Below are 18976 nucleotides of genomic sequence, written 5' to 3'. Positions count from 1 at the left end.
TTTTTGTCTAAATAAGTCTTTAAAGTATTATATGTAACCACTTGAAGTACCTAAACTATTTTTCAATTAGAAAAAATCCCTAAACTAGGACCTTTTTTTGCTTTAAATCTCTAAATTATTTTTTTAGTCAAAAGTACTTAGTTTTATGTGATATGCCAACATCTTAAGTACTTAATTTTGTGTGACATGCCAATATTTTATTGGTCGAAAACTATTTTTCTAACTCAAAAAATGATAGGACATAAAATGATTAACTATAATAATTTAAGGACTTAATTTAACAAAAAAAAAAGATAATTCAAATACTTAAAAAATACATAGTTTGAATACCTATTTTTATTTTAAACTTTTTATGAGCCTTAAATCTCATAATATAATTTTTAAAGTATAATAAAAAAATATTAGTATAAATTTTAGGAGTGTATTCGGTTCGGTTCTGTTCGGTTTTTTATCAAAAATTGAACCGAAATTAACGGTTTTTCAAAATTTAAACCGAAACCGAATAGTTAAAAAACTGAAAAAATCAAAATCGGTTTTTTCAGTTCGGTTCAGTTCGGTTTTTTTAACGGTTCGAGTTTTTCGGGTTGGTTTATTGGTTTTTCAATGAAAAAATCACTTGAAACTATAATTTTTTTTAAAAAAAATGTCTATTCGGTTCAATATGGAACAAATGGGTTCCATATGAAAAACCCGAACCGAACCGAATCAAAAGAATTGAGACTTTAAACTGAACGGAAAACCCAAACCGAATCAAAAGAATTGAGACTTTAAACCGAACCGAAAACCGAACCGTTTTACTCGATTCGTGTCGATTTTTCGATTTTCTCGATTTCGTTACTCAGCCCTAATAAATTTATATAACTTTTAAAATTAAAAATAATAACATTTTAGATTAAACACTCTTAAATTTAATTAAGCACAATTTAACCCCATGCCAATATTCATCAAATTTCAATTAACCAACCCCACCATCGAAACTTCCATCCCCTTACTCAGAACCCTCTATAAAACCCCCATTTTTCTCTCCCAAAATCCAAGTCCTCGAACAAGATTCTCCACTCGTTTTCTCATCGAAAAACAATGAAGCTCACCGGAGAACGAAGATACGCTCTCCTCCTAGCCGCCAGGGACTCGGACTACGTAAAGAAGACGTACGGAGGCTATTTCAACGTCTTCGTAGCCGCTTTCGGAGAAGAAGGAGAGCGATGGGACTTATTCAGGGTCATCGACGGAGAGTTCCCGGCCATGAACGAGCTCTACAAATACGACGGGTTCGTCATCAGCGGCAGCCCCCACGACGCCTACGGAAACGACCAGTGGATCCTCAAGCTCTGCTTCCTGGTGCAGACGCTCGACGCCATGGAGAAGAAAGTGCTCGGCATCTGCTTCGGCCACCAGGTGCTGTGCCGGTCGTTGGGGGGCAAAGTCGGGAGGGCGCCCGGCGGATGGGATATTGGGTTGAGGAAAGTGGAGATCGCGAAGGATTTGTTGGTCCATATGGAAGAGATCGAGGAAATACCGTCTTCGTTGTCGATCATTGAATGTCATCAAGATGAAATTTATGAGGTTCCGATGGGTGCCGATGTGATCGCTTTCTCGGAGAAGACGGGGGTGGAGATGTTCGGAATTGGGCAGCATATTCTTGGCATTCAAGGCCATCCCGAGTACACTAAGGACATCTTGTTCAACCTCGTTGATCGCCTTCTCAATGATAACTCCATCAAGGTAGTTTAATCAAACACTTTTTTTTCCGAAATATTTTGGACCGTAACATTTTATTTTCATATAAAAATTTTCTTCATAAATTAAAACTTGTCGTTTAAAATATGAGTCTTTTTTCATAAAATGAAATATTTTAGTCAAAATGCTCGAAAAAAATGAATGTTTAAGTAATTATTTAGTCAAATATTAAGGGTCATTTTATTCTAAAATGAAACATTGAAGGTTAAAATATTAAAAAAAAATGTAAACCAAAATGACTAGAACATAATACTAAAATTAGTACCCAATGTTTATTAAAATGGCCTTTTTTTTTTAACATTTTGGTCCGAATGTCTCATTTTACGTCAAAAGGACTTTTAATGTTTCTGTAGATAGTCAGGTTTGACCGTTATTCTTTTATTTTGAAACATTAATAGTTTGTTAACAAATCATTTTCATCCATTGAAGGACTTTTTGACCCAAAATAAAAGGTCGAGGACTTAAATGCTTCAAAAGAAAGAAATATACCAAAATGACTATTTTAATAAATATTGGGGGTTAATTTAATATTATACCAATAACTATTTAATTAAACACTGAGTTTTTTTTGATATAATACCTTTTTCTGTAATTAATCAGTCATTATTTGTGTTGAATATACAGAGAGAGTTTGCTGAGAAAGCCAAATTAGGATTGGAGAGAGCTGAACCAGACAGGAAGAGATGGGGGAAAATATGCAGGAATTTTCTTACGAGAACTCCCCATTTCAGCTTTTGTTGATAATGGGTTTCATGTAATTTTCTCACACAGTTTGTATTTTTTTTCTTGGGTAAATTACCCATTTAGTATCTAAACTATCAGTTTTAGTATGTTTTAATACCTAAACTTTTAATTTTTTTTCAAAACCATACCTAGCATTTAGTTTTTTTTTTATTTTTTTATTTTAGTATCTCCTTAGTAGTATTAGGGATTTAAGCATGGATGACTAAAAATCAATTTTAGAGACTTTTAAGAACAATCATAATTTAAATTAAGCACATAATTAGGACAATTTACTATAGTCGTTGAAACAAAACTAGCAACTTAAGATCACATAAGGATCATACAAGAAAAGATTAAAAATCTAACCAAAAAACTCGAATAAAAATAGACCACATCAGTAAACGAACCACAAAAGAGGATCAAGATATTGAAAGACCACCTACAGACCGCAAATCAAACTCGAATGACGTGAAAAGCTATCAACGAGCGCGAATCGGGTATCTAAATTCAATTCGAGGGTCCAAAACATGAAAAATCAACAAGATATCAGACAAATGTTATATTGATTGGTCGTGATGATATCAAATCAATCCTTAGAAAAAGATAAATGAAAAAATGACCTAACGACCAAAGAATAGATTAATCGTACCAAACGTTTTTAAAGTGTAAATTACGCCCATGGCTGTAACACCCCCAACCCGTACCCAACCCGGATACGAGTCCGAGATGTCACATTGACTTTTAAAACCATATTCTTACAAAATACAAAATATTTGAACTTATATTAAAAAAATACGTTAATATGCCGTTGAATTATGTTCGTTATAACAAATTTAAGGAAAGAAACATTTTTATAAATAGTACCATGAACAGTATCAAATGCTAAAATTTTCCAGAATGCTACAGGGGTATCGATACCCTGCAACAGTGTACTGATACTCTTGCTACAGTAATTTCGTCCACTTGTATAAAACTCATAAAATTTAAACTTTCATCAGTATACATTTACCTATTACATAAATACATTTAAAACATTCTAAAACTCGATCAGAGCATATCGTATTCAAATCTTTATTTACATGCCAACCAATATCAGTATTACAAAATACATACTATTCAATTATTTTCTGATCTGATCTTTGGAAAGGAGAAACTAACATGTCTTGCTTAACTTTTATCATTCTCCCCTCTTCTCGGAACCTACGCGTGAAACAATCACACGCTAAGTCGTTGACTTAGTGAGGCATATAAAACATATAATAAAATCATAGAACATTTCACATAACAGAATGCATACATGCATAAATACCATCATTATCTACATCAATATCGTTATCATGATCTCTATCATTATCATTAACCCATTTAAAACATGTTATCGTACACTTAACCTTTGTAACATGTCATCTTGTACTTACCAATTGTAACATATCATATAATACATTTCATATAACAAAGCATATACATCACATACAGTGTATTTATACTATCTCTTTCAATAGCCCATATACTAGCCCATTTATACTTTGATATCTTTTGTAGACTCGTGTACATTATTGATAACTCAAGTTATATGAGTACTTTGACGTTGTAAACACATATGTTGTCACTACATCTCATATAATAATCTGTCCATATATCCCGAATAACATAGGTAACCTGTTCATATGTCCCAAAGAACATAGGTAATTTGTCCATATGTCCCGAAGAACATAGGTAATCTGTAACATATATAATCATGCATTTAACACATAATAACATCTCACATCATGGAAGATGAAAGTCAATTTATTCCTTTTATTTGCCCATGTACACTTGTGAGAACTAAAGATATGTGAATGCATTGAGGTTGTGCACAAACATGATGTCACCATAGCTCGTATAAATATCCCGAAGGACCAGTCTATAGGTCTCGAAGAACCTAGGTAATCAGTCCATATGTCCCGAAGAACATAGGTAAACAGTCCATATGTCCCAAAGAACATAGGTAAATAGTCCATATGTCCCAAAGAACATAGGTAACCCTCGACTCTTGGCATGCCAACTATACCACTAGCTCTCATATCACATAACATGGGCATTATCATTTATAACAATTTACATATTCATATAGGCACATAGTTCACTTACACGTAGAACATTTCCATATGATTCACATTCACATATTTCCACTCTTCTGTCACATACCACATGTATGTGTAAGCATCTATCTCATATCATATAACATGTATCATATATTCAGGAAATTGTGTAGATCATGTCTCATAGTTTTTATTATTTCACATATACATCACATAGTCACATAAATCATCACATTACTTATATCATTTCACATGTAGTCACATGGTATGAAATCTCATAGTTCATTGTCATATATTGCATATCACATAGGTTTATCTCACATAACATGTAATCACATACTTATTATCTCATAGCTCATGTTACATTTTCATATAGTCACACAAATCATGTAACATATATAATAACATATAACACATATAAAAATATGCATGTACTCATATATATATAATACTAATCTCAATAACATGCTTGTATTCATGGGTTATTGCAATCGAATATTGAAAATAGACTCATCACAAGTCTTATTTCCTTAAAACACCATATATACAGAATAACATGCACTCACCTTGACACTTTATATATATCCAAATCCACTTCTATGATTTTTCTCTTTGGATTGATCCTAACTTTGCAGTCGTTTCAGAACTTGCTTGTGCTCAATATCTACATAAACATGATTTCCAAGACAATTATTAGAAGCCTAAACCTTAAACTTCGATGCTATTAATTTAAACGAATTTAATAGACCAATATTCACTTTTTCCTTTAGGGGGTATCAATACACTCGTTGAGGTAACGGTACCCTTACTGCATTTTGTTATTTTTCGTTCAAGAGGGTATTTGGTACACATACATAGGGTACCGATACACTCTGCCTAAAACAGGCTTTTTCACCAGAAAATTCATCAACTCTTCACTGAATTTCCTCATACAAAGCTCCTTTCATACCACCAAATTTAACTACAACCATTTTAATTAACTTCTATCATTTTAACATCTTATTATCTCCCATATCTCATCCAAATTCTTAAAACCAAAAATCTTACTAAATTTTCCATGTAATCCAAATTTTGATTTAACACTTATAACTTCTTATTCATACCTATGACAAGTCAATTTTAGTTTCCAATTCCACTTATCAACTATGTTCCAAAAATTTATTTAGAAACTCATTCCCTTTAATCTCTTATAACTTCTTCTTCTTTTGATTATAAGACAACTTAAGCTTTCCTTAAGCTTAAGTATCACCTAAGGATCATGACCCAACCTTTAATTCAACAAATAATCAACTAATTAAGAAACTCAACTTTGCTTGGGGTGCTTCATGTTGGAGAAGAAGAAAGGAAGAAGAATAAGATAACTCTCTTCCCCCCCCCCAACGTGATTCATTCATATAAAGGGGAAAAGTATCTTTCTTGTCAAATGACCATTTTGCCATTTAATTCCTTTGATAATTACTAACAACTTTCAGGAAATATTTCCACATAACTCATTGAACTATTCAACTATTCTACTTTAATCACCAAATTCTGAAAATTTACAATTTGATCACTAACCCGGTATTGAGGATGTTACAATGGCCACTTTATGGGCATATTCTATTTTGAATATGGATCTTCTAATTTTATTAATTAAACTTTTAATTATTTAAATGGTGTCAATCAAGTCACGTGTTGTTAATATATAATTATACCATTTTTTTAACTACGTCAGTTACTCTAATCTTAATTATTACTTATGTTTTTTTTCAGAAAAAAATATTATTACTTATAGGGTAAACTATGCCAACAATCCATTTTGTTTTTGGTATGATCAAATTTGGTCATCAGTTTTTTAATTAAGTGCGCTTGGTCCCTTACATTATCAATCTGTTTAATTTTGGTCCCTCGACCGTTAACTCCATTAGTTAAAGTGTTACGTGACAATTAAAAATAAAAATAAAAACTCCTCCTCCTCCTCACTAAAATTATTTGGAAAGCTAGTTGGTCCCTTACATTATCAATCTGTTTAATTTTGGTCCCTCGACCATTAACTCCATTAGTTAAAGTGTTATGTGACAATTAAAAATTAAAAAAAAAACTCCTCCTCCTCCTCCTCACTAAAATTATTTGGAAAGCTAGTTGCAAATACACTAATTTATTATGGTAATACACTCTTTCCAAATCTCCCAGTTAACAACTAAGCTCAAAGTTTGATAGAAGGCAAACCAGGGAGTTTATACAATTTAATAAAAAGAAAATTTAGTAGAAAACTAAGTCTCTTAATAGTTCTTGATGGAAAAAGAAGAGTTATTAACATGTCGAATAGCTCTCATGAAATTTTCTTTAACCTAGCGATTATGGTGCATGCATTGAAGATAGCAAGAGGAACGATCATAGAAAATGTTCGTACGCATACTCATAAAGTCCAAGCCAAAAAGAACTTTTGGCCTTCCTTCATTTTCAGTTTAAGTCACTGATCCTTTGGATCATCATCTAACATGCATCTTTGCCTCTTCCTCTAACAGTTCCAATGGCAGCTTAAACATCACCGAGACGATAAACCCAGAAAAACTCTTGCCTAACCCTCCGATGAGGAACCCAAAAACCCATCCCATTAGTTTCTTATGACGGGGTGGTGTTGCTTCAGCAACTGCAGAGTTTCTTCCATTACTGCTTCTTGGATCAGTTCTCTCGGCAAACATGTACCGCTTCGGATGCCTCAACACTGACGCTTCATCGGCTTTGCTCATCAATGGAGTTTCAAAATGAACGTATCCATAGTAAGCTTGTTGTAAGAAACTGAATCGAAGGTTTCGAAATGAACTGATTAAGAATTTTGAGTTTTTTACAATCAACGATTTTGGTCGGGAATTGATGAACCATATTGTTGTGATGAATAGTCAGCTCTATGAGCTCGATAAGCTTTTCGACTTCAGGTAACAAGAATCCATCGAGCCCTTTGGATTTAAGAACGAGCTTAGTGATTATGAGAACGTAAGTTTCATTTAAACTGACGGACCGAGAACGTAAGGCACTGAGCGCACTTAATTCAAAAATTGATAAACAAAGTTGGTCACACCAAAAATAAAGGGGCTATTGGCATAGTTTACCCTTACTTATAAGTTTAAAAATATCAAATCAAAGGGATTATGATAATTAACAAATATACACATGGCAATAGGTCGCAATTCCTTAGCTTATGAGTGATAAAAATGAAACTATGTAAATAATTGAGTGACTAAATATGTAATTTATTGTTATATTTTTTAACAGAGTTGTCGATTTGGGATATATGAAATAATGGTTTAAATTTCTTGGTATAAAACGTCTTAAAAACATTTTAGACAGCAACTCGATACAAAGTACATAATTTAAAGGGTAATGGTGCATTTAAATCATCAAAATAAAAGTGACACTATGGTAGTTTACCCTTTATTATTCTTTTGTTTTGTTTTCAAATAAATAAATAAACTTCTCTTTGTTGTATTGATGCCAATATTGGTTACGTATATAGTTGCATTTTTCTTTACAAACGCCGCAACTGTATACGTCATCAATGGTATTTTTCCCCAAAAAGCTGTAAAAGACCGTGATTTTTAATGGCGTTTATTTTACTAACGCCGCTACATTAACTGATTTAACATGCATCATTTTTTTCTATGTATTACACAAATTTAATATCACGTAGCATTATAACAATAAGATTGAAATTTAATTACGACACGAATTAAGTAAAAATAATAAATAATAAAAATAAATAAAAATTTATAAACATTAAAGTGAAATGTAATGTAGTTCAACATTATTCACTAGAATAAACAAAGTACGAAACTAAGAAATTACTCAAGATGGTTCCATGAAACGACAAAATGATGACTACACCATGCACTTGAGATGCGGGTGCTTCTGTCAACTGCTGAATAAGATTGTCCACCATGATAGACATAGTTAGGCCGTTTGACAGAGTAATTTTCAATCATGTCCCCTACATTTGTTTCTGCAATCTCTCTCCGTTCAACGACAGTTGCATTTCTCTATATAGGACCGAAATAACATCTAACATAGTCGGTTGATCAAGTGGACTATCCTCCACGCATAGCAAATCCATTAATTGTAGTGTTGCACCATGTTTCCATAGTTCTCATGCCTGCAAAACAGTCATATATGATATGAACTTACATGCCACTACATTAATGCTGAAAAAATAAGAAAATCTTAACGCAAATTATTCTAGAAGAACAGAATGAACAATGCCTTTGGAGCTACATCTGATTCCGGATCCAATACGACCCGACTTGAACACGAGACAGTGGCGGATGCACTAAGCTCCCGGGCCAAGTGCATCCCCATTATTTTGGAAAAGTGGTTAAATTTAACTTAATGTGTTAAGGAAAAAAGGAATAAAAAAAATTACAGTTTTTGCATACCCATTATTTTTAAGAAAAGAAAATTAAAATTTTGGACCCCATTCTTAAATTTCTGGATCCGCCACTGACACGATTGAAGGAAATATTACGATGCGACGAAGGGCTATTTCGGGGAGATAGAAAACAGGCAGGCCGAAGAGAGAAGGAGATGATTGGCGTGATAATAAAGTTATAATCGAGGGTTAGATTTTAAGCCGGATGTTGTCCCGAAGGGAAAGAGAGATATGTGAAGGGAAGAAGAACGTGGGACAACTTTTTTGAAGACGCAGTCAAGAAAGGGATTTAATCCGGTGTTGCAGTGTCTGAATTGGGATAGAAGGCTGAACAATTTGCGACGTTTGTTCTTAAAAACACTGCTATATGTACAAAATTAGCGGTGTTTCCTTCAAAAACGCACCTAAGCAGACGATAACACTAAAAAATATTTTTAGATCCGCTATTGTTAACGAGAAATACGGGAGAGTCGATAACGCTAAAATTTTACTTGAGTGAAAATATAGAAGAATGGAATTAGTGAATGGAAAAGTGAAAAGAAAATGAATTTTAAATGTGCTTGATAGAAAAGAAAAGTGAGGAAAGAAAATAAGAGATAATTATTTTCCATCCTCGTGTGCAAAGAAAAAATCATTTCAACATGGAAATGAAGATAATAGAAAATGAGGGACAAATATGAGTTGGACTTTTCTTAATATGGTGAAAAGAAATAAAAATATATATATATATATTTAATAATTTAACGATGAACGTTCAAACACATCTACAGACATCGTGTTTAAATTTGGGACCTCTAAAAATAATAATTATCTCTTTATTCATTGAAATCGCTTGATTAATAAATACATTTGGTTCATAATCATTGAAGTAGCTTCATTCGTGAACACACTTTCACTTTGAATGGAAAAAAAGAAAAGAAAAAAAAACCGTTCTAAAGTTTTAGACAATCAGGTCATTCAGACCGCTTTTGATTTTAAAACAATATATATGAGTAAATTACAAATTTCATCACCAAATTTTACTCTCTCTCTTATTTTGCACAATGAACTTTAAAAGTTTTTGATTTCCTTACTGAACTTAATACATCAAGTTTTTTTGTCACTGGACTTTATTTTCTCTCTTATTTTGGTCACTCCGCCGTTAAATAGTTAACGGCATTAAAAACGATACCGTTTAAGAAAAAAATAGAAATTTCACCAAAACAACGTCGTTTTGCATCTATATAACAACTCATTTTAACGTTGTTAACTATTTAATGGTCGAGTGACCAAAACAACCCAATGTATTAAGTTCAATGAGTAAGTTCAATGAGGAAATTGAAAAAAATTAAAGTACAATAATTGAAATAGGAGAGAGAGTAAAGTTTAGTTACCAAATTTGTAATTTACCCAATATATATATATAGTAATAAAATATTTTATTTTTTAAAAATCAACTATAATAGCAATATTCTTTCCAAAAAAACTATAATAGTAATAAAACATGAAACAAATAATGGTAGCAGGTTAACAACGTTGGAGTTGGTTAAACTAGTAGAAGACTTGGAGAAAAATATTCTGTTGAACAACGTACCAGAACATCGGTAAAAATCATAACTATAAAAACCTAACAACCTAACCTAATTTAAGGCTAAAAAAGATAATTTTAAACGCAATAAATTATGTGATAAAAATAATAAAATTTTAGGTTAGACAAAACTTATAATGTTATCATTGTTTTTCAACATTTTCGGTTGAACTGAAAATGTTACATTGTTCATAATATTTTCGGTTGACAACCGAAAATATTATATTCTTCTTAATATTTTATGTTCAATAAATTTTTTTAATAAAAATATAACATTTTAGGTTGCACTCAACCTAAAATGTTATGATTTTATCATATTTTTAATTTCATCCCAAAACCGTTATTTTTTAGCCTTAAATTATGTTGTCGCACAACATAATCACCAAATGTTAAGATGATCATATCTTACAAAAAATTATCTAACGTGTAACATCGATAAACAATTTATTATATATATGTGTGTATATATTTTTTTGTTAATCTAAGGTAAGTACAATGTAATATTTGTTCAAAGATAACCTCTTGATATTGAATGCTCACACCCTTGACATCTATTTTGCTCGAACCCGGGTCCTTAAGGAATAGCAACAATTCATTTACCATGGAGGGCACTTGGTTCGTGTTATTTTTTATATTTTAAATATTAGTGAATGTATGAATTAAATTGAACACATGGTGAACTTTGATCTTTCAACTATAAAATCTAAGGAACTTAAGGACTAGTAGTGTAATTTCATCGGTTTTCTTTCACTTGTAAATAAAGTGTCAAAAGAGGATGAGATGAATATATTCGCGAACATTAAATAAATATATTAACGAACACTAAGCGAATTTATCTACGAATGTTAAACGTAAAGATAGATTGATGGAGAGCAGATGGGGTAATCGCCCTATGATTTTTTTAAATTATCTCATATTTTAAATTTTTTATGTATTTTCTATTAAAATATATTTTTATACTTCTAAAATTTTATATTTTTCGTTCTCCTTTAAAATTTTAAAAATTCATCTTCTAACATTAAATTATACGTCAATTTCTGATTAAATAAATATATTTACAAATATTAAATAAATTAAACATTAACATTTTTTAAAATAAACAAACAAATACAAACATAAATAAATGGCTCTAGGCTATCAAGCCAACTACCCTCGAAATGGTCAAAACCAAAACAGAGGTGATGTTATCTTACTCGTTATATCAAAACTTTATTACATTAATGGTTGGATATTATATTTAATACAAAAAAGAGTTAACTACATCATATTTCCTTAAACTATAACTCTCATTTTAAATTGATCCTTAAACTTTTGAATATTCTAATTTTATCCCTAAAGTATGACTCACATTCTAAATTAATCCTTAAACTTTTGATTATTCTAATTTCACCCTTAAACTTTTGATTATTCTAATTTCACCCTTAAACTAAGACCGTCTTTATAAATTGGTCCCCAAACTTTTTAATATTCTAATTTTCATCCCCAAATTCATCCAAATATGTAATTAGTTTCAATCAAATTTTAAACTAAAATTTGTTTTTTTAAAAACATATAATAATATAATTTGACCTAACGGTTTTATTAAAAAGAGATGAGATTAGTGTATACATATAATTTAGGATGAAATTGGAGTATTCAAAAAGTTTAGGGACTAATTTAGAATGAATGTCATAGTTTAGGGATGAAATGAAATATTCAAAAGTCTGAAGACTAATTTAGAATAATAGTCATAGTTTCGGGATAAAATTAGAATATTTAAAAGTTTAGGGATCAATTTAAAATTTGTATCATACTTTGAGTACACGTGAAGCAATTAGCTATGAAAAATAACACAATAAAATCTTAACCTCAGAGACTTAATTAATTTTTACATTGCTTTGAGTGTTTGAGTGCTTATTCATTTTTAATTGTAGGTAGAGCATGTCGAGATTTTTTTATTTGTTTAAAGTGATTATAAGGTAGAATATATCTGAAATTTTTTTAAATATTTGACAATGAACGTTAAAATATCTCTGTAAATACCGTGCTCGAATATGAGACCTTTAAAAATCAGATGAAGTCAAACTACACCTACAACCTATGTTTATTCATCAAAAAAGTGTTTTAAAAATGATAATTTCTCAAATAATATAATGTCACGCAAGCAAACAAATTAAATAATAAGGCAAACTATATATTTGGTCACCTATCTATTATTTACTTTTTATTTTGATCATCTAACTATTATTTTTTCAAAATCGTACAAAGAGTTACGTTTTTATTCTGTTTTAGTTATTTGTTCTTAAAAAATAACTTTGATGTTAACATATAATGATAATTTAATGTCATATGAGCATTGAAAAATAATAATGAAAATATCACGTTATCATCATTGTTAATTTTTTAACGACAAGTGACCAAAACAGAATAAAAAATGTAATATTAGAAATGGTTTTGAATGAAATAATACTTAAGTGACCAAAGAAAACATTAAGTACTAAATGAGTGACCAAATAGATAGTTTACACTAAATAATAAAAATGAATTTCCTCTCCTATATATACAAGTTAACAGAGTACAGAACAATAGCAGAAAAGGCCTAAAATATATCCCAAACAGTCAAAAGAAAGAAAGAAAAAGAAGGGTTCAGATCACTTCGCCGGTGAAAATTCCGGAGGCATTTCTCCAGCGAGGCGTGTGGACTTAGGTTCCGAAAAATGATAAATCATCGTCGTCATCGGAAAGTTGCGACGATGAAGAATGATCATCAGAAACTCGATCGAGTCGACTCTGGCGTAGAAGATAAGGTGAAGAAGCAGAGATTTAAGAGGAAACTGTTGAGATACGAAGAGTTACCGGATTATTTACGAGATAACGACTTCATTTTGAATTATTACCGATGCGAATGGCCATTGAAGGACATTTTATTAAGCGTTTTCTTATGGCACAACGAGACGCTAAATATCTGGACGTAAGGCACTCCATTCCGATTTCAAAATTCTCGGTGGATTCATTTTTTTTCCTTCTTCTAAATTCTATATTTTTGTAGGCATTTGGGAGGATTTCTAATATTCGTTGGATTAACGGTGTTGAGTTCCATGGACGATTTTGGAGATGGAGGTGTAATCGCTAGCTTCTCCAGGTAAGGACGAGATTGTCAGTTTCCTTATTTTCTCTGATTTTTCTGGATTTTAACTCCAATTTTCTTCAGAAAGAAACAGAAACTAAACTTTTGCGTGGGAATTTTGCAGAGCTCAAGTATCAGGACCGTTGATGACGATGAATGATGTGAACGCCTCTGATAATATACATCGCATCTTCCAGGTCAGTTCTTTCTCCATTCTTTTTATTTAACATTAAATTTCTTTTCGCCTATTTTGGAAATTGTGGTCTATAAACCGATTAAAAGTAAATTAATACAAAATTAACAAACATTTGGTCTAGTGAGATGATATATTAGGTTTTTTAAGTAAATTAGAGGTTTGAATCATGACGTTTGCGAATGGAGCAAATTGGATTGGGAGGGTTACCCTCGTCTCAGTAGTACTCGATCTGGATTAATTGGTCAATAAATCAAATATATGTAATTAACTAAAAAAATTAATACAAAAACTCGAACAAAAATAATAATTAAAAAAAATGAAGGGAAGAGGAAAGTGGCAAGACGTGATAGCAAGTTTTGTTTGCGTTTGGTGGGTTACATAGTCAGTGATCACATAATAATGAATTGAAACCCTAGTGGGTCTTGCCATGTGATTCTGTTTATTTTTACAAACTTATAATTTACCAATCCTTGAAAAATGTGTGTTTTTCTCTTTTAGGTTAAATTATATTTATTTTTTATTGATTATATTTTAATTTTTTAAGGTACAATATTTATATTTATATTTTTTAATTTATGTTTTCAGTTTTTAAAAAGTTATAACAATAGCAATACTAATTCATTCCTAAAAATTACACAAATAATAAATTATTTTTATAATTAAAAATTATCATCAACTTAATTTATAATTATATATTAATTTAACTCTGTCTTTATAGTTAGCCGTTCCAAATCCAACCTCACATTATAACAACTAAAAGTTGTCGCACTACTCTATTCGTGCAAAAGTTTATGCCGTTTATCTGTAAGAAATTTTTATAATTAAAAGTTGATCTCCTTGGAATAATATTAAATAAAAATGTATATTATTCATTTTTTATAAAAATATATAACTTTGGATTAATTTTAGGATAAAATATACAAATGATATTTGATTATAGGACGTTTTGTTAAGTTTTCTTACTATTAAAAGTTACAAAATAATCTCTTGGTTAAAGGATGATGTTTTGTTAAACCCTCAACTATTAAAATTTACAAAATGATTACTCGATTATCCATAAGTTATAAACTTGTTCTTTTTCTTTAAAAAGTTAACAATCGTTTGAATTAGATATTAATTTGTTGACTATAATATGATCAAACCATATTCTAATTATATCTACTGGTATCGCTGTTATTTTCAATCACTAGCTCGATGACATAATGTAAACAGAGTCAGTACACAAAATACAACTTAAATGATTATAAGAACAGATTTTATCATACCTCAATTAAAATATTTAACTCAAACAACTGTCAAATTTTTAACTGAAAATAACAAATTTAAATCATATAAAAAATCACTGACTATTTTATAACTTTTAATAATTGAGTTACTCGATAAAATAATATTTTGTAGTCAAAAAAATTATTTTATACCTTTTAATAATTGTGAGAATTCGACAAAACAAAGCCTATAATTAGGGACAATTGTGTATTTTACCCATTATTTTTAACATTATAAATTGGTCATACTGCAAAAATTAAGGATTCCATTGGTCGAGGAGATGAAACAAATGGGTTTGAGTGCATATCAAATTGTTATCTTACGTAGGTGTCAGTGATTGAAGAATCTGTAGACTGTAGGACATGAGCTTTCGAAATGCTCCCAAAATATGTGCTTTCTCATCACGTGATACTAATTGGCTCTTTTTATTGCTAATTGTAATGGGCTCTTGGATGTATTTCACTTTTAGAAAAATTAAATGACCAATTTAGTAGTGGTTTAACTACTATGTACTAACCATTTCAGTAAAGTATATATTTTATTTTTTTTACTTTTATTAAAATGGTCAAAATTAAAATATTCTGTAAAACGTATCTTTTTTAAAAATTAAGTATATAATAATAAAATTGATAAAATGTTCAGGTTGGATCTGATTCAGGTTTAAGGTAAAAATGCCCAACTCAACCCGACCCAAAAGATTGTAATTTTACCTGATATATTTAGGATAATTGTAATAATGTCCCTCTATATTTTATTTTTCTTTCAATTAAATTTCTATTTTTCTTAAATAAAAATAATTTCTTTGAGTTCGGATTTTGTGTTAAAATCCGGGTCGGGTTTGAGTCGGGTGGAAGATGTATATTTTTAGATCATATTTAGGGTTTATTATTTTTAGATCGGGTCAGGTGGACCAAAAATCCGATCCGACCCATGCTCATCCCTAAATCTATCCGTCTCAATTCTCAACATGCTTAAGTATAAAGTACAATAACTTTTTTACCCCCTTAATTTGATCATTTTAGTCAATTTAGTTCTTAATTTTTTTATTACATTTCTTTTCTCTCGAGCTTTTATTTTTTCAAATTAATCCAAGCATGCCAGAACAATAACGAGCTATTAAACTGAAATTAGTTTTTTTTTACCAAAATGTTAACGCCAAATATAGTCTTTTTCTGCCATGTCATCAAAAAATTAGGGGAAAAAATACCATTTGAGCAAGGAAAATAGCTATTTTTCTAATATAGAATATTTTGATGATGTGGCTGATGTGGCAAAAATGACAGTGCTTGATATTAGTCTAGAGGTCTCGTCACTGTTCTGTTATTTATTATTATTATTATTATTATTATTATTATTATTATTATTTTGGAATCGAACTGTTCTGTTATATTTTGATCAATTTGACAAAAATGGAAGTTTGAGATCAAAAGAATGCAATGAAAATATATGGGCTAAAATGACTATATTAATAGAGTTAGGGCCGAATAAGTCAAGTAGAATTATGTTGGGTTTGGGTCGGTTTTTCAAACTTACCGACCTCCTCTTACATTAATCAAATCGACCGGCTAACTTAGATAAAACTAGCTTAATCGGACCGACTTAACATCGATCGATTCGGTCGATTTTAGTTATATATTTTATATACTAATCGCATTTTATTTTTAAATATTTATTATATCTTAATTGTATATTTAAAATAAAATAAAAACCATATGTATTATGTTGGTTAAATCGAGAAATCTGATTATGAATTTCAATAATAGAAAATCGACAGATAAAATCGATTTTAACCAATATGATAGACGTAACCGAAACCGATTTAATCAATTAGGACAAGTTATAGACTATAATAGAAATATAGAATACTTCTATCCCTTCTCATGAATAAAAAATATCTTCTTTCTCCCACTAAATGTCTTTTTCTTAATTTTAAAATTACCTTATTTAAAATATCTTATTAAAAAGATATTCATTATAAGACAGAGGGAGTACATATTATTTAAATTTAGGTATATTATATAAATATTAACAAAAAAAAATATTTCTAAACTCCAGTGTTTGGTGTATTTGTTGTGAATGTTCACTTGAGAAATGACCAAGGTACAAATCGGGAGAATAATTTACTAGTGGTGTGTGTGCATAGGGATGGTATTTTAACTCGAAAATTGAATGGTTTTAACCAATTCGATTTGACAGGATCGGATTTTTTTTTGAAAAAAATAAATAGGCTTCGGGTCGGGTCGGATTTTTTAAAAGAGTGAGGTTGGGTCGGGTAGAGGGTTAAAAAAACTCCTACCCGACCCCACCCAACCCGGGGATAATAATGTAATTTCTTTTAAAAAATTATTATTTTCAATTAAGTCCTTATTTTATATCGGGTCGAGTCCGGTCAGGTTGGACTCGAGTGGAGGATATATATTTTTCAGATCAAATCGAGTTCGGATGGATGATACATATTTTTAGATCGGATTGGGTTGATAAAAACCTGACATGTTGCAATCCCTATGTGTGCATGGTGGTGCTTCTAAATTTATTTTTAGATCTTTGAATAATTATGAAAACCTCTTGGTTGTTCATTTCCTTTTGTTTAGTATCCTTGGTTCTTATAATTGAATACACCTTATTTTAAACTATACGTAGGTACAATTAAGGGAGAAGACATTAAAGGAATATATTTTGTAGAAAGCTTGAATAAAACAAAAAAAAAAATTATGATGCCCTACCGAGTCTGAGATCATAGACTTGTTCATGAACTAGATTTTGAAGCATTAGGCCTTGGACCTTTGGTAATCCGAGGGATAGATTAAGGGAAGTTGACGGGATAATCGTCTTTTGAAAATTTCAAATACACGTAATTTTGAAGTTGAAGTTTCCTTTGCAGGACTCACACTTGAGACACATTTCTCAGTCAACACTCTTTGATTTGAAGAAAGAAGATGGCTATAACTCTATTCCAAAATGGCCCTGGTTTGTTTTCTTGTCTGGTGCAATGGGGTGCTTGGTTTTCAGCTCCGTTTCGCACCTCTTTGCTTGCCACTCCAGACGCTTTAGCCTCTTCTTCTGGCGCCTGGATTACGCCGGCATCTCCCTCATGATAGTCTGCTCCTTCTTTGCTCCGATCTACTACGCCTTCTTCTGCCATCCATACTCATGCTTCTTCTATCTCACATCCATATCGGTGCTCGGCATCCTCGCCATCGTCACTTTGTTATCGCCGACTCTCTCTGCAACCTGTTACCGGAATCTTCGAGCTTCCTTGTTTCTTGCAATGGGGTTTTCAGGGGTGATCCCAGCAGCACATGCGGTTTCTTTGAACTGGGGACATCCGCATATATTTGTCGCTTTAATATACGAGGTTGTGATGGCGTTCCTATACGCCGGGGGTGCCGTGGTTTACACCGGCAGGATACCGGAGCGGTGGAAGCCCGGTGCATTCGATATTGCCGGGCACAGCCACCAGATCTTTCATGTGTTTGTTGTCCTTGCAGCGCTTGCTCATAGTGTTGCCACCCTTGTGATTATGGATTTCCGTCGGGAATCTGCAACATGTGGGTATTAGTGTTCAAGTGTTAGGTAAACAATGTTTGATGACGAGGGGAAATTCTTAGTTCTCGCTGTTTTTGACTTAAATTGAATCAATTCCAACAATATTTTCCTTCAGAGAGTTGCACTGGTGTGGCCTTCAAAATCATATTTGATTGGTCATGTTTTTCTTTTCATTTCGGTTTCTAAGATTTTGGATTGGTTAATACGGACCGACCCAGGTCGCACACTTAACTTTGGTCGGTGATTCTCTCAACAGGAATTTCTACATACACAAATACTCGAACCCAAAAATTATTTAAAATCACATCAAACTACTTATCACTTGAACCAACCTCATTTGTGTGGTACA

At 31.3% G+C, this 18976-nt stretch overlaps 2 protein-coding genes across 2 annotated transcripts; both read left to right on the top strand.

Annotated features, from left to right (window-relative positions):
• The first annotated feature begins 1051 nt into the window (after positions 1 to 1051).
• On the top strand, positions 1052 to 2481 carry LOC120212013 (gamma-glutamyl peptidase 3-like). Its single transcript, XM_039210452.1, has 2 exons — positions 1052 to 1725; positions 2365 to 2481. The coding sequence occupies exons 1-2, from the start codon at positions 1081 to 1083 to the stop codon at positions 2479 to 2481; spliced, it is 762 nt and encodes a 253-aa protein (XP_039066383.1). The 5' UTR covers positions 1052 to 1080.
• Positions 2482 to 6821: 4340 nt separating this feature from the next.
• Positions 6822 to 18735, top strand: LOC120212037 (heptahelical transmembrane protein 2-like). Its single transcript, XM_039210476.1, has 5 exons — positions 6822 to 6832; positions 13119 to 13463; positions 13542 to 13634; positions 13744 to 13816; positions 17963 to 18735. Exons 2-5 carry the CDS (start codon positions 13210 to 13212, stop codon positions 18638 to 18640), a joined length of 1098 nt encoding a protein of 365 aa, XP_039066407.1. The 5' UTR covers positions 6822 to 6832; positions 13119 to 13209; the 3' UTR covers positions 18641 to 18735.
• The last annotated feature ends 241 nt before the right edge of the window (positions 18736 to 18976 follow it).

The sequence above is a fragment of the Hibiscus syriacus genome, unplaced genomic scaffold (assembly GCF_006381635.1).
Source record: "Hibiscus syriacus cultivar Baekdansim isolate YM2019G1 unplaced genomic scaffold, ASM638163v2 tig00109991_pilon, whole genome shotgun sequence".
NCBI lineage: Eukaryota > Viridiplantae > Streptophyta > Magnoliopsida > Malvales > Malvaceae > Hibiscus > Hibiscus syriacus.
This window is presented reverse-complemented; position numbering and strand designations above follow the sequence as displayed.

What these genes read in the sequence shown, in the direction of transcription:
- LOC120212013 (XM_039210452.1), top strand. Translation starts at nt 1,081, where the DNA reads ATGAAGCTCACCGGAGAACGAAGATACGCTCTCCTCCTAGCCGCCAGG. An exon ending in TCAATGATAACTCCATCAAG is followed by an intron (nt 1,726 to 2,364) that starts GTAGTTTAATCA and finishes TTGAATATACAG; the next exon opens with AGAGAGTTTGCTGAGAAAGC.
- LOC120212037 (XM_039210476.1), top strand. Translation starts at nt 13,210, where the DNA reads ATGATAAATCATCGTCGTCATCGGAAAGTTGCGACGATGAAGAATGAT. An exon ending in GAGACGCTAAATATCTGGAC is followed by an intron (nt 13,464 to 13,541) that starts GTAAGGCACTCC and finishes ATATTTTTGTAG; the next exon opens with GCATTTGGGAGGATTTCTAA. An exon ending in GTAATCGCTAGCTTCTCCAG is followed by an intron (nt 13,635 to 13,743) that starts GTAAGGACGAGA and finishes GGAATTTTGCAG; the next exon opens with AGCTCAAGTATCAGGACCGT.